Source organism: Medicago truncatula, chromosome 2, assembly GCF_003473485.1.
Source record: "Medicago truncatula cultivar Jemalong A17 chromosome 2, MtrunA17r5.0-ANR, whole genome shotgun sequence".
Classification (NCBI taxonomy): Eukaryota; Viridiplantae; Streptophyta; class Magnoliopsida; order Fabales; family Fabaceae; genus Medicago; species Medicago truncatula.
Window position 1 is genome coordinate 24,657,891 of NC_053043.1, and position 16,969 is coordinate 24,674,859.

General features: G+C 33.7%; 1 protein-coding gene across 2 annotated transcripts; it reads right to left on the bottom strand.

The window, feature by feature from the left end:
• Positions 1-1,869: 1,869 nt before the first annotated feature.
• Positions 1,870-11,156, bottom strand: LOC120578197 (5'-deoxynucleotidase HDDC2). Of its 2 annotated transcripts, XM_039830566.1 has the most exons (9): positions 10,886-11,156; positions 10,670-10,794; positions 10,485-10,522; positions 9,866-9,976; positions 9,693-9,772; positions 8,531-8,567; positions 7,262-7,303; positions 3,402-3,499; positions 1,870-2,295 (listed from the first exon to the last, which is right to left on the bottom strand). In XM_039830566.1, exons 1-8 carry the CDS (start codon positions 11,123-11,125, stop codon positions 3,447-3,449), a joined length of 726 nt encoding a protein of 241 aa, XP_039686500.1. In that variant the 5' UTR covers positions 11,126-11,156; the 3' UTR covers positions 1,870-2,295; positions 3,402-3,446. The 2 variants fall into 2 exon arrangements, with proteins under 2 accessions (XP_039686500.1, XP_039686499.1); XM_039830565.1 differs by lacking the exon at positions 3,402-3,499 and having other exon boundaries at positions 10,886-11,155.
• Between the last annotated feature and the right edge of the window lie 5,813 nt (positions 11,157-16,969).

Consider the following 16,969-nt stretch of genomic DNA (forward strand, 5'->3'; position numbering starts at 1 on the left):
CTGATCAACATGTCACAAGCTCAATCAATAAATCCCAGCCTTTGAAGCCTAACCTTGAGGACAAGGTTAAAGGTCGAGGGGATAGTAGTGTTAGCAAGAGAGTCACTATCAAGCCTACTTGGACTAAAGACTTTATTCTTAAATGTTGAGTACCTTTATGCTATGTAATAACAGTGCCTATTGGGCCTTAAGACTATTCACCTAAGTGGCCTAGAGCCCATTTATAATTCTGTCTGTTTATCCTCTCTACTATATAAAGGGAGTGACTATCTTTGTGAAATTCATTCAATGAAAATATCAGTTTTATTTTCCTTTCCTTTCTGTCAATTTACTTTCAGTCTTTGTCTTCTAGTGTAACCCTAATTTTGAGAGAGAAACCCAAAACTAGGTAACATCCTCTACCTATTGAATTTCCACCGCCTCTAAAATATTCATTTGATCCTTGGTTATTAGATGTTGTACCTTGATCCTTCTGATTGTTTATTCCTTAAGGATTGTTCTAGTTACTTCTCCATCTATTTCCATTCCACTTTTCTTTACCTTTCTTATATTTACTTGATTGCGCTAGCAATGCATTCGTAGGGTGTGTTTGGATTGAGGGTTTAGGAGGGAAAGGGAGGGGAGGGTTTACTTTTCTTTTAAATTACGAACTATATAACATGTTTTTCTAAAATAAATCAAGTGTGATTGAAGTATTATATGATCGTTTCTTATGTTAATATGTTAACATTTTAAAAAACATTTCATAGTGTCCGTAATTTAAAAATGAAAACTAAACCCTCCCCTCCCTTCCCCTCCTAAACCCTCCATCCAAACACACCCTTAGTTTTTGACTTATCTCCACTTCTTTCATTCAATTTTTGTAAGCAATTCACTTATACACTGCGCGCGCGCACACTATTGTTTCACTCACTTTGTTTTGTTATCAGATGATATCAGAAAGAGAAATCGTTTTGAGAGAGAGACATAAAACGCACTATCGAATTTCAATTCACAATTTTTGACTCATTTTTTTTTACATTCACATCAGTTATTTATGCATCTCAAAATACAGCCATGTTGCTCAACAACTAACTAACAAACTGATAAAACTAACCGTCAGAACAAAACGTTATGAACTCTATCTCTTCTTACTTACACTACAAGTAATCTATTATAATTGATTGGCTAAATTGAATTAACCTCACAACAGCCCTAACTGATTTAGGCAGCGAAAGGACGTTGCTGGTACGACTCCCCCCGTGGAGCAGTTAAGATGCAGTTCATTCAACATAGAAAACACAAACTCTACGTTGCATATAGAAAATCCAATAACTATTAGATTTTTTTTAGAGGAACTACTCCATCCGTCCCTAATTATAAGACCCTTTTGCTAAAATCACGGGAATTAAGAAAGCGGATATTTGTATTAAAATTGTTTGTAATCACTATTGTTTTTACAATTTTATCCTTAAGAGAGAGTTAGTTTATGTTTTCCATATGCTACTTATTGCTGATTGAAGAAAAAGATGTATAATAAATAGGGGCATGTAGGTAAAGAAATAATTAATGTAGTTGAAAATAACAAAGGGATCTTATAAAAAGGGACAAAAAAAATTCTCAAAAGGGTCTTATAATTAAGGACGGAGGGAGTATTAGAAATATTTGATTATATGTTCCATATTTTTCTCAAATGTGATATAATGTATATGATTCATGATAATAAAGTAGAGAGAATGAAATATCAAATCATTCTGAATTCCTAACTCGTATCACTTCGACAGTTATTCAATCAGATTTACAAAAGAAATTCAGAATATCAACTGATGCAAAGAGAGACGAAATGGGCACAAGTGGTTTTACTAAGCAATTAATCGATTATCAATCTGATTTACCAGCATGACGAATTTTCATGTAAATGTAAAATAATTGATTATCTTTCGTCAAATACAGAATAGTTCAAATATTCCAGTGAGGCCTAATGAATAAATTTGATATTCAGTTAGATGATATTATCTCTTCCTGTGAAATTGTCTGCTACATGCTAGTTCTCCATTTATGACAATCAGCACAGTTTCCCACTGTTACCACAATAGTGCATTTTGCAAATTACACCATGCTTCAAAAGAACCATATTTAAACAATGACATATATCATCCAAATGAATTAAAAACACCATAACCCCTTTTTTTTCTTTTTTCCCTTTTATAGCCAGACACTATTTAGTGGAATTAGAATGACTAGAATCATTAGTTTTATTCCTTCTTGACACAATCTCTGCTGCCCACGTTTTGCCGATTTCAGTCTGGAACTTCCCTGCAAAAGTGTTGATACGCATAAATCAAACAGAGATAGATAGAATTTTCTCAAAAATTTACCAAGATCAAACCACAGTAACAATTTCCCTTGGAGATTGAGGGAAAGAAGAAAAAAATACAAATGAGAAGACAAAAATGTACATTTTACAACGTTTAGGAATTGTGTTGTACATCTTTTTAGTTTCAAGGCCTAAGTTAGAACAAATTGGGATTTTCCCTCGGAAAGTGGCTTTAAAGTCACATTTAAAGGATAACAATAGCATATCTCATTCCATCTCAAGATAGGAGGCATAATATTGAGATATAATTAACAAAAAATTATTCATGAAAGTGGAATTTGTTTAAAAAACAAATGCAACAATGTATTGAAGACCGTGTTGTCAACTGCGGATCGTAGAAAATAGCAGTGTATTCAATTTATGCTAGGCAACATTGCTATAGTGCTGTTATAGCCGCTATTTTACAATTTTTTGTATGAAATAGCGTATCGCAGAACAATGGCTATTGATTCAAATTCCGCAATGCAATAGCGCTATATCACAACTACAGCCATAATTTAACAACAAAAATTTAAGATAAATGACTGATCTCTCTTTGATTTGTATATTACTCATGTCATATTTAAGACAAGATCTGCATGATCTCAAATATCTAAGAGTACAACCACAATAAAATATCAAAAATTTGGAAGGAAAAAATAATAATTCAAACAGCTTAACTAAATGTTCAAAAGTTATTACTAGTCATTTAGTTATTTTAAAGAGTAATGCATAATAATGCATCATGAAGTTAGTTATTACAGTAACTAAAAATATATTGTAATCTGCAATGTATCATCACATCAAATTACCTATTGTCACTAAAATTGGCAAACCCTAATCATAGATCACGAAATAATAATGCATCATGAAGTTAGCTATTACAGTAACTAAAAATATATTGTAATCCGCAATGTATCGTCACATCAAACTACCTATTGTCACTAAAATTGGCAAACCCTAATCAGAGATCGTTTATCGTAATTTTGTGTCAATGTAGTCCATTATTTCTTTCACATCAAATTAATACTTTATCTTTTAAAAATATTTATGCTGTTAGACTGACCTTTATTCCCTTTCCACCTCTGTTAGATATCTGCACACATGACAATTAATGTGGAGCCCCTATTATGGACTTTTCCAACGACGGACCTTTATATTTACCTATTAGAGGGTCACATATTAGTGTATTTTAAGATAGGTCACATATTAGCATTAGCTGGTTTTGTTGAATTTTTTATAGGTTACTAACTTCAATTTAATCGTGTTTTATTTAATGGAAATTCTGTGAGAACCAAAGTTGGAAATTTCATATTATGTGAAAGTTTCACCACAAACAGCTTCAGCTTTTCATTGTTCCTTTGTCACTTGTGACACTCAAAGGTCCAACCTTGCTTCCAAGACCTACCAACATCTAAGAAACGATTCTCATCATGCAAGCCCATAGTGGCGTGTTAGCAATGTTGCAGCATCAAAGAGGGTGCTTGGCTCTCTCACTAAGAATTGGGTTTAACTTGTAAAGAGTTTTCTAACGTGGCAGGTATTAGTTCAAAGTATAACCTGAACATGTGATTATAAGTGGGGGCAATTCTCACCTCACAAGCCGATTTTGTGGGGTTGTGTTAGGCCCAACCACGATTTCTAAGAGGTTATAATGAGTTTTGGATTCCCAAACCAGAGTAATATGGGGGTTTGTTAGGCCCAATCACAATTTCTTAGAGGTTATAATGAGTTTTGGAATCCCAAACCAGATTAATATGCTGAGGAATTATTTTGATGCAATTTCAGAGGGAAGATTTTATCGGACAGCTGTAAGACTGGCAGTGTTGTACGGGACAAAGTGTTGGGCTGTAAAGAACCAACAGAAAAATAAATTACGCGTCGCAGAGATGAGAATGTTGTGTTGGATGTGTGGTAAGACTAGATGAGATATGATAGGATTAGAAATGACAGCATTAGAGAGAGTTGGAGTAGCATCCATAGTAGAAAAGACAGTGGAAACTAGGCTTTTGGTGATTTGGGCATGTAGAGAGAAGACAGGTATGTATATGCTGCAGTAAAGAGAGTAGATCAGATGGAGGGGAGTCAAATCACTAGAGGTAGAGGAAGACCTAGAAAAACTACAAGAGAAACTATTAAGAAAGAGCTAGAGATTAATGAGTGGGATAGAAATACGGTATTTGTTAGATCATTATGACATCGTTTGATCCATGTAGCCGACCCTACTTAGTGGAATATGGCTTGGTTGTTGTTGTTGTAAGGATATAATTTACCATTAAAAATGTTCAAGACTTTTGGTATAAAAATGGATGGAAGATGAGGTTTCATACTATGCTGTCAATCACAATGCTATCACCTGTTCGTAGAGCAGCATTGCCGTCCACTGCAGGACTTTCTGTAGGCGAGCAGCATCGCCTGTTTTGAGAGGCTTACTAAAGATGCAAAAGAGAAAGATAGAGCCAGTGTTTTGTGAATGATGGACCATTTATGGCAACCATATTCCATCTTTGTTAGTGATTGCAATCAAAATGTTAAGCCTGACATGCAGCACATCAATATGTTAGCGCAATTGGAGAACGTTAGAGCAAGTAAGTAAATGTTAAATGGTTTTATTTTATTTAGTTGAATGTGATAAATGTGAAATTAATTATTTTATTTTAAAAATATTAAAATAGATTTACTCTAAGAAGAGAAGCAAGCTTGGGCATCAAAAGCTACAAGACTTGTCTCTTTGGGGATCAGATCCCTAATTCAGTTAAATGAAGCTACAAATTTGAAACTCTGCTGGGAAATGATTTCTTCTGATAATGATTGGGCTACTTTGACCAGATCCAGGGTGCTTAAGAATGAAAAATGTATCTCTTATCAAATCTTCTCTTCTTTATGGAGTGGCATGAAAAATGAATTTGTCAATGCTAAGGATATTTCTTTATGGAGAATTGGAGATGGAACTAGGGTCAGCTTCTGGAATGATCTTTGGTGTGAGGTGCCTATCCTTCAATTCTTGAATCTAAATCAAAATTGGTCCAGGTTTTTAACTGCTAGAGTTTCTGATTTCATAGTTGAAGGCTAGTGGGAAATTCCTTCATCCTTGCAGACTCGCTTTCCTAATCTGGGTAACCTTGTGAAGCAAATAATATTGCCTTTTCACCAAACTTCTGACAGGTTTTTTTTTTGAATCAGCAAGTATTATTAAGCTAGGCTAGCACAAGATGCACTATACCCGCAATAGGAGGAAAAAGAGTACAATACAGGGCCAAAAACGAGAGCACCTCACCACCACACCAACTCACTAAAAAACCTCCTATAATTCCAAATTCTAAATTGAAGTGGAAGAAAGGCAGCCGTAAGCGACCTGCCAAAAACGCCTAAAAGATGCCTATCTCTTTAAAACTCCCCATCATGCGAAATGGGCCAAAGGAATTTAGTCCCCAGAAATTCCTCCTTCTAAGTCTTTGCTGGCATGGAGGTTAATGCATAGAAAGATACCTACCGATGAGCATCTCATTTTGCAAGGGTTCTCACTAGTCTCAATGTGCAGCTGCTGTAGAGAAACTCAAGAATCATTCTTTCATCTGTTTTTTCAATGTAAGTACGCCATGAACTTTTGGAGATGGCTAGCCAGGATTTTGAACGGGACTAACCAGTTTACCTCGTTAGATAATGTAAGGCTTCTCCCTGATAGTGATTGGTCTCCTCAATGCAAAATAGTCATGCAATTTGCTCTTGTAAACATATTAAATGTCATTTGGTTTGTGAGAAATCAGCTGAGATACTTTGATAGATTGATTCCCTGGCAATGAGCAATAAATTTGGTCATAGCTAATGTCTCCCTTTCAGGAAACAAAACAAGTAAGTTTGCTGGTAATTCAATCTCAGAATTCAGCATTCTTAAGACATTTAATATCAACCTTCACCCTCCAAAAGCTCCAGAGATCAGAGAAATTATATGGCAGCCTCCGGCTGTGAATTGGATTAAAGGTAATACCGATGGTACAGCTGCTGATACACCATCAAAGGCTGTGTGTGGTGGCTTATTTAGAACTCATAATGCAGAATGCATCAGATGTTTTTCTCAGAACTTAGGTATTGGCTCATCTCTATTTGCTGAATTATCAGGTGTTATGCTGACAATTGATTGCACATAACAACGGTTGGTCTAATTTTTGGCTAGAGGCCGATGCTTGTCCTTCAAGCATTCAAGTCAGACTCTCTGGTACCTTGGAAAATAAGGAATAGAGGGGATAACTGTGTCTCTGACTAGACATATGAATCTCATTGTTATTCACATCTACAACAAAGGTTGGTCTAATTGTTGCCGCATACGCAGGGCCCTGGAACGGGTCCCACAATTTTGATATATTACATGCAGCCTTACCTTGTTTTTTACACAAGAGGTTGTTTTCAAAACTTGAACCCGTGACCTATCAATCACGTGACAACAACTTGACCGTTGCGCAAAGGCTCCCCCTTCTAATTATTAAGTATGATTAAACATAAAACTACCTTGTCATGAAAAAAAATGTTGGTTTATATTGTTGACTAATGTTTTTAAACATAAGACTACCTCGTCATGGAAAAAAAATGACTAACTTGACAAAAATAAATAAAGGATTACATTGATACAAAAAAATTAAGATAAAAAACAACTAATGCAATTTTGCCAGTTAAAATCCCACCAAATGGAGAGCATTAAAAGGGAGAAAAATATAAGCAAACACAAACATGTTATACATGTGCAAATAATAGTTTTTAAAGAAAATTAATAAACAAAATACAATAAAGTTAAATAAAACATTTAAACAATAAAATGACCCTGAGACTAGTATAGGTTACGTGTCATATATAGGTATTGAATGTGAACCTTACCATTCAAAAAATACAAAACAAATAACGAAATTCTAAAAAAAAAAAGAAAAAACATACCAGCAGTTGACCGGAAAAATTCATCCAAATCCTTCTCTTGTTCTGTGCATAAAGCCAAAAGAAAACAAGTTTAAGAACTTGAAGAAATCTAAAGCATATGGTTATTCAGAACATGATAATCAGCAAAAATACCCCACACATTTCAATGTTCGTGGCGTACAAGTATAACAATTTAACTACTAAGACAATATAAAGTATAAAATAATATATTGGAGCACAAAACAATTCTAGATTTTCTATTTCATAACTATAAGTCTATAGGGTTGTTATTTTAACAAACTCGTGATATGTTAAGATGTACCTACAATATCTACCTTTGATTTGTTAACTAACGGTTGATAATCAGCAAAAATACCCCACACATTTCAATGTTCATGACGTATAAGTATAAAAATTTAACTACGAAGACAGTATAAAGTATAAACTAATATATTGGAGCACAAAACAATTATATATTTTCTATTTCTTAACTATAAGTCAATAGGATTTGGATCCTCTAAAGTGAGTTCGTCTATCAATTTTTAGGTCATTTTGAATTTTGATGATATAACATACTCCGTTTTAAAATGACTGTCGTTTTAACAAAAAAAAACGGTTTCAAAATAAATGTCACTTTCAGTTTCCAATGCAATAATAACTTTTTATTTTCAATTGTGCCCTTCAATTAATACTATATACACTACTTCCAAAGTATTATTTTTTCTTTAATGAAAAAGAAACCAATAGTTGATTAAGATAATTTGGTAAAATAACATTTCTCCTTTTCTTTTAATTAATGCATTTCTTAATATGCCGCTGTGTATAACAAACTCACTTTAGACTGTCAAGTGAATAATACGTTAGTTAACAAATCAAAGGCAGATATTATAGGTACATCATAACAAATCATGAGTTTGTTAAAATAACAACGCTTGATTTAGAGCAGCCAAATCCAAGTTTATAATATTTTTTTTTTTTAATAATATCATTTCATATAATGTGTCCTGCCTTACTTTTTTACACACCAGCGTTTGCACACTATCATAAGAAATGTCAATCAATAACTTTCTTCATATAATTAAATAACAGTACAGACTATAGATAAAGTGGAGAATAGAAATTTATGTGAAACATGTCCAAAAATAAACATCATGTATATTCATAACAGAAAACATGATTTTACTCCAGGAAATTCTTCAACTCTCTAGGATAGACCAAAACTCACAGAATTTGACAAATGACCACACAGTGAAAGGTGATTGGGAAAATAACATTACTAAAATATCTCACCTTCTTCATATTCCAAGGCTTGAAGGATCATCTCCACCTGTATAGATCAAAATTTAAAGGATTCAGGTAACTAGGGAAATTCAAGAGAAGAAACTAAGATAAATTTAATGTAATACCAAAATGATGGATAATTATACTAAGTAATGCTCCAGACAAAACTATTTGACAGATACGATAAAATCTACTGGTAGCAGGAGCATAAAAGATGAACTTTGTTACTTATTTTTGTTGTCTTCATTTTGCAAGTCCTTCGAGAAAACAAAAAGCATATTTTTTACGAGTCCCAAATTGAGGAGTGACACCTAATAAGTCGGATTTAAAAATCTAGGGAGTTCACCCACAGTCCCACCTAGTAGGCTAGTCATTTGTGATGGGCTCTCTCTTTGGGCCTATGTTCATAACATTGGTGCTTTTATTGAGAAGCCGGCCTCAGGAAGAGGGCTATCCACAAAGGGTTTTCTCACCTAAGACTTTGTTTGGGACTTTGTAGGGGAAGGGAGGGAAGGACTTTGACGATCAGAGTGAGATGAACGGGAAGGAGATTTTTTTCCCCCTTCATTTGATCAAAACCCCATAATACGAAGGAACTCAAAAAATACATTGACTTAGGACTTTGGAGGGTTTTGAATAAATTTTCTAACATTCTCATCTCTTAATAATATTCTCAAATATCAGTTATATGTATTCTCCTCTTATGCTTTCTCAAAAGCAAAACACTACCAAATTAGGGGAATGATTCCTCCCCTAAAAAACGCTCCCTTTCATTCCCCTATTAACTCCTAAACAAAGCCTAACGAACCAGTCTTTTGGGATAGACTCTCGTTTTGGCCCTAGGTTCATAACAAACAAATATATGTAATAAAAAATTGCTAGAAAAGAATACAAAGTTAAGGTGACAAAATGTCGGTAAAGAATTGTCACATTGATATTTATACGGTGTTTTTCCCTTTAGATAGTGTAAGAATGAAATAAATGACAAATGATATGCCGCTGTGTATAACAAAGAAACAATGCATAGGGAAGTTGAAATATAGAAGAAAATATCCCAATAAAGCCTAAAGATTTAACAGCATATAAAGAAGAGAAACTAATAGTTAAAAGCATTACTCTAAAACCTCATAAATAAATCATTGAAAGACAGAATAGCCAAACATCCACAAACCTTATCAAGGTCCTTGACAAATTTGGCTTCTGGAGAAGAATTTGCTTCATATTCCGTCCACAACTCAGCAATTTCTTTGGCTTCATTGTTGAAAATGTATTGAGAATCAATACAAGTGAGTATAATTTGTTTTCTCAAAAACAAAAAGAATGAATGATTAAATACTAAAATACCTCTAGATCCACCTCCAAGCACTTTACACATATGATCCAGTGCTTCTTGTTCTCGTCGGCTTTTTTCTTCTTTTGGAATTCCATCTATCGGGGTTATGTCCCCAACAATTGCTGTAAGATAAAGTACTCAAGACCATCAACTTCCAGCTCTCTGAAAGAGAGATCATAGAGGAGTAGCAAGAATGGCATTTATAACACTCACATATTAAGCTTCCAGTTATTCATTTGAAGACCCCAAAATATGATTTTTATAGAAAATAAAATATATGTAACAAAAAAAAGTTTGATTGTCAATGAAGCAAATTTCTACTACTCTACAACTATGAAGCACGGACACTCCTCGGATTAGGCGTGTCCCGGTGTCGTACACGTGTCGTGTCTGACACCGACACGACAGCGACACTTGTAATTACACTTGTCCGTTTTGTGTTCGGCGTTCGTGTCCGTATCTGTGCTTCATAGCTCTACAGTCTTTAGCAATGATTTCATGTAGAACACAATATTTCTTACAAACCAATTATTTTTAACATTAATTTCTACTACTCTCGTTGTACATCTGATTCCAAACATAGATAAATAACAGGATAACTCCCACAAGAAAGAAAAGAAAACAAGGTACCTTCTGCAATATCATGAACAATAGCCATTTTGACACACCTAAATTGAATGAAAAAAAAAACACCAAGTATGAGAAAACATACCCATTAAATAATTGAGTATCTTAAACTATCACATTCTCCTATATAGTCCTGTTTGAATTGACTTATTTGAGTTTATGACATTGTGAAAGGAAGAGATATTAACTTATCTCGGTCGACGCCAGGAAAATGAGGAGCAATGAGAGCCATCAAACCCATGCGATACATATGATCAGCTATAGATTCCGGATTCTGAACCTCTTTTCGCAACCATCCTGCTCGTTTTGTTGTCTGTTTCATTTCACATTCAAAACACACAAAAAGTTAGTAGAATAATCAATCAAACAATCAATCAGCGTTCGTTCGTTAGTTACGCTTTTACCTTCAGGCGATGACAAATCGAGAGAAAATCAATTGCTGAGGAAGGAGAAGGAGAAGGAGAAGGAGTGGTGATGGATGATGCTGCGTGGGCCATGTGACAACAAACCCTAGCACCAAGAGATGATGATGATGGTGGTTTCAATCTTAGCTGAGCAGAAGAAGAAGAAGATGAGATAAATAATGGTGGTGTTGTTGAACAAAATAGTGAAACCACTACTCCACTCCCCATCCTCAATTTCATTTCATTTCCTTCTTTTTTCTTTTTTTCTACTATTTTTTAATTTAAGTACTGTTCCTACCACTCAACTTTTTCCCACATTCAAGATCTTAATCCGACGGTCCATAAAAAGAAGATTTCATTTTAGTTTATAATTTCAAAGATACTAAAACAACTTTAATTTAAATCGTCCGATCAAAATCTGATGGCCAGATACGCGTGATTGTATGGATAGTGGGGAATCTGTTGATTGCAGCAAGTTCCGCTAGTGTAATAGATAGACGAACTCTTCTTACCCACTGTATAACACCTAATTTGTTTTTTAAAGTATTTTTTTTTTTTCCTAAATTACTTTTGAATGATAGTTGAGAATTTATCCAAAAACCAATAAAAATTAATCATTATTTTTTTTTTGTACAGAAAAAATTAATCACATGGTTGTATCAAAATAAATACTTCATCCGTTTTAAAATAAATGTTGTTTAAGGTTTTTACACGCATATTAAGAAATGCATTAATTAAAAGAAAAAGAGAAATGTTATATTACCAAATTATCTTAATCAACTACTCTCTCCGTCCCAAATTGTATGACGTTTTGGCTATTTCGCACGTATTAAGAAATGTAATTAATATTGTGTGGGGAAGAGAAATTATGAGTTATTTTACAAAATTATCCATAATAAAAGGTATGGAAAAGATAAATGAAATAATTGAAAGAAGAGAGAGTAATTAATAGTTAAGGATATAATAGGAAAAGTAACATTAATGTTTCTTGGTATTGTAAAGCGACATATAATTTGGGACAAAAAAAAATTCCAAAGCAACATACAATTTAGGACGGAGGGAGTATTGGTTTCTTTTTCATTAAAGAAAAAATAATACTTTGGAAGTAGTGTATATAGTATTAATTGAAGGGTACAATTGAAAATAAAAATTTATTATTGCATTGGAAACTGAAATTGACATTTATTTTGAAACAATTTTTTTTTTGTTAAAACGACAGTCATTTTAAAACGGAGTATGTTATATCATCAAAATTCAAAATGACCTAAAAATGGCGAACTGAAAAAGGGTGCTCTCGGGAGTTTTGACATTTTTCACTCAAAAACATCATTCTTGACTTCTCTACGTCCAATCTTGATCTAAAAACTTGCCCAATCATTCCTAATTAGGTTAAGGCACTCAAAACCATCTAAAACTCAACCTATTACATTAATTCACAAAATCAGGTTTCACTCACTGAACAACTCGCTATGGCAAGCAACTACTCGCAATGGCGAGCAGGTTCTGGGTTTACTCGCGAGGCGAGGGGGTTCTACTCGCGTGGCGAGCGATGAACTTCATCACTTGTAACGCCCTAGTCGTTATTTTATTTATTTTAGAATTATTTAGAGTCTTTTATGTGATTTTAAATAATATTTGTGATTTATGTGGTGTGTATTATTTTATTATATGATTTATTTTAATATAATTAGAATAATATGAGAAATAGAGTTATTTTGGAGTGTAGGGAGTTAATTAGGATTTAATAAAAATTAAGGGAGTTTAATGAAATAAAAGGGGAGTTATAATTTTGGGAGTTAGGAAAAGAAAGAGTCAGAATCAGTTTTACGTGAAACAACTTTTGGAGAGGAAAACCAAGAACAAGAGAGAAGAGCCTAGGAACCGATTTTGCTGTGCAATCTTCCTGCAAATCTAAGGTAAGGGTGAAACTATCTCTCAATAATCATAGTATATAATTTCTGAAAATTGTTTTAACATGAAATTGTTCTTGAGATAAAAATTGGGAATTAGGGTTGATGCTGATTTTGAATGGAATGGTGTAAGAATCATGTTTAATGTGTTGTAATTTGGTGTTCAGAATGATTTCTTAATCTATAATGTTGTTGTGATCAGAATTTGAATGAAATTAGAATCTGTTGGATAAATTGGAGAAGTTTTGTATGATTGCTAGAATGATCTAAATTGTTGTTGTTGATGCCTGTTTGTTGTTCCTTTAGATGCCTAGTTGTGTATAGGACCTGTAAACATCTGCTGGAAAACGTTTTGGGTGATCAGGGGATTAAAATTGGATTTTTGGAGTGAGAAGAGGTTTGAACCCGTAGGTTTTTGCACTGCCCAGATGAATGGTCGCTTAAGCGAACGACCCGTCGCTTAAGCGAGCATTCAAGCAAGCTGCCCAGAATGCGATTTTGTCAGTTCGGTTAAGCGAATAGTGAGCGAGCCTGTAAGCGAAGATTTAATTCTGCCAAGAGTTCGCTCAAGCGAACCATAAGCAAACTCGTAAGCGAAAAAACATTTGCATTCTGCCAGAGGTTCGCTCAAGCGAACCGTCAGCGAGCGGAACCCAAACTTTCTGTGAGCTGGTCGCTTAAGCGAACTGGCCGTCGCTTAAGCGAAGATGACCTTAGTCAGCCACTTTTGAACTTTGCCTCGTGCACTAGGGGATCCTTTGGAGTATTTCTAAATGTTCCTTTCAACTTGTAAGACCATTATATATACCCTGAATCCTACTAAACACATTGTTAATCGAGTTGGTATAATTTAATGAATTTCGGATTGGAGTGAGTATGAAACCAAGTAAAAATATATTATGTTGAATGAACTTGATGCATTAGTATGATTGTTATTAATTATACATTTTCCTGATGTTGGATTGGTTGTGATGAAGTTGTTGAATTATGAGGTCGTATGTCATGTATACATATATGCATTGTCGAGTTGTATGTAGATATACACAAGTGGAGTCGGTTGCATAATCATAAAAGCGGGAGGGCTTCGGCCCTGGAACGCCTTGTCGTTCAAAGCGGTGGAACACTAGTTGTTCAAAGCGGTGTTTAGTGGTGAGGACTTATGTCCTGGAAAAAGAATGCTTTAACCATTCGATTAGTGGGAGGGCTTCGGCCCTGAATATGGTACCACATGCATAGTTGCATTTGTCGAGGAGTCTTAGAGGTGTTGTCATGTCATTACATGAGTCGTTGTTGTTGGTCGAATTGCTATATTTTGATGATGTTGTTGATTATGAAATACTTATGCGTATTGAATAATCATTGATATTTTAGGGTGTTAGATTCAATTGATGTTATTATATATTATTATTATTGTTTGTGAATATCACCCCTTCTGCTTGAAAATGTTGCCCTTCCTATGGGTAACTTGCAGGTGATCCTGAGTAGTAGGTGGTGGCTCAAAGTGTCTAGGGCTCTGATACGTGGGATGGGATTTTAATGTTTTCTTTCATTAAAGTGTCTAGGTGATCCTGTATCGAAATTTTGGATATTGATGATGTAGCCCTATTGTTGCTGAATTTATGTTGTTAAGGCTTTTATGCCAAGATTTAATTATGGAGGTTTAAACGGTTGTTGTTGTTTTGATGCAAATATTCCGCTGCATATTAATGAAGTTTATGAAGGATGTTTATTTAAATAGTTTTATATTCTATTTAAGAAAAATTGAAAATGTAGTGTGACATGCCCGTTTGGGAATTACTCTGATGCATGTTTGTTTATTAATTAATTGATTTTGGGAAACGGGGTGTTACATCACTCGCGAGGCGAAGGATGTTACTCGCCTAGGCGAGCGATGAGTTTCAGCTCGGGCAGAATTGCAGACTTTCTCAAAACTCACTCATCCTCATGGTTCTACCCTCAAAACTGATTCTAAACTTTGTTATATGAATAGTCTAAGGTCTGGACACTATTTCTACATCAATTTAACCGTTTAGTCTTCTCAATTAATCAATTCTCCAATTTTAACCTAGTTCTCAACTCCTCAAAACTACCTCCCACAACTTGTCAAATCCATTTTCATAATTATACCACTTAGAATTAGAGAAAGTTAGTCCCACCCTTACCTTAATCAAAATCGATCAGCAGCCCTCTCTTGGTTCTTCTCTCCTCTTGTTCTCCCTTTTCTCAAAAACTGGTTGTACGTAATCCTCATTTTCTAATTCTAACTCTCCCCATTATATAAATTCTTAACCTGCTTATTTTCTCTTATTTCCAAATATGCCCTCCAAGTCTCAATATTCTATTCTAATATATACATATATAATATAAAATATTTCTATAACAATTAACATATATTTTTACACCAAATAACATATATTTCCACACCAAATAACATATATTTCTACAACAAATAACATATATTTCTACATATATTTCTACAACAAATAACATATATTTCCACTTATTCCACTAAACTCTTCTAATTTCCAAAACAGCCCCCACAACTTAATCTTATTTTATTTTCAAATCTTATTATATTAAATAATAAAATAAGCCACTTAATAAATCAACAACACATCACAAAAATCATATAAATCACATAAGTTATAAAAATAGACTCTAAACTCAATTAAAATAAATAAATATTGAAATAGGGCGTTACAGATCTAATTTCCAAATAGAAGTTCTTGTGTTCAAGGGGATCTAATTTCCAGACAGAACATCGAAGAGTTTGAGTGAAGAACTTCAACGGTTGCACGAGTGATTGAATATTCGAAGATATAAAAAAGCATCAATTTCAAAGGTTATTTGAAGATTGGGGAAGTGATTGCATATGAATTGAAGAACTAGGGTAGTTTCAAGGAATTATTGTAATCGAACATTATCATTCTAGTTGAAGTCCTTGGTGGAGACGTTTTCTGTAACAGCCCGATTTTCGCTAGATTTGTTTTTAATTATTTTATTATGTGTTTATTTGTGCTTGTGTGTGATTAATTATTAGTAGATGCATTTTCATGGGTTTTCGTGCTAGAGGGGTAAAATTAGTAATGTTGGTGAGAATTATTCTTAGTGTTTAGTGAGAACCATTATTTTTACTAAGTTACTAGTGTGGTTATTAATATTTTACCGTTAAGTGATCGTTGTTAGTATTTTACCGTTAAGAGTGTAGAAACATTTTAGAATTATGTTTAAGTGGCTTAAGTCCACTAAGGAATTAGGGTTAAGTGTAACGCCCTATTTAATTAATTGATTATTTTATTGAGTTTAGAGTCTATTTTTATGACTTATGTGATTTATATGATTTTGTGATGTGTTGTTGATTTATTAAGTGGCTTATTTTCTTATTTAATAGAATAAGATTTGAAAATAAAATAAGATTCAGTTGTGGGGGCTGTTTTGGAAACAGAAATTCTTCTAGGTTTAATTCATCCAACAATAACAAAATTTCAGTCAACAACCATATATATCAAAAGTTCATTTTGGTCCTTCACATGAACACTTAACTCAACTTCACCAATTTCACAAGACTACCAACAACAATCCATTTCTCAACAACAAATCATGAATCATGCAAACCCAAGCCATGTATCATCATCAATAATATGACTAAATAACAACAACAACCATTGATCATGAAATATATCACAATTCATCAACAACCATGCATAATTCACCAATTGAGCATAATTTACAAACTACCCAGTTTCATACATCATGAACTTGCAATTTCATCATCAACAATTCATTTAACATCAAATTAACATATTCAAACATATCTCTACCACATAAGCACGAATTTCAAAGATTGGGTTCATGATAATCACTTATTCTCATAATCAATTATGCATAGAACAAGAGAAAAAGAATTAACTAAATGATTATGATAAAGACTAACCCCCTTACCTTAATTATCTCCAACTATTAGCTCTAGCTTCACTTTTGCTCCTTTGATTCTTCAAACCCTTGAATTCTTCAAGTTCCTCTTCTCTCTAACCCTTGTTCTTCTCTTCTCTCACTTTCTCTCTCTCTACCTCTCTCTAGAAAATATCTTATGAAATGAATGAAGTGATATTCTCCTAAGACAACTCCTTAGGTATGACCCTTAATGGGCTTAACCTAGTTTCTAGTGGGCTTA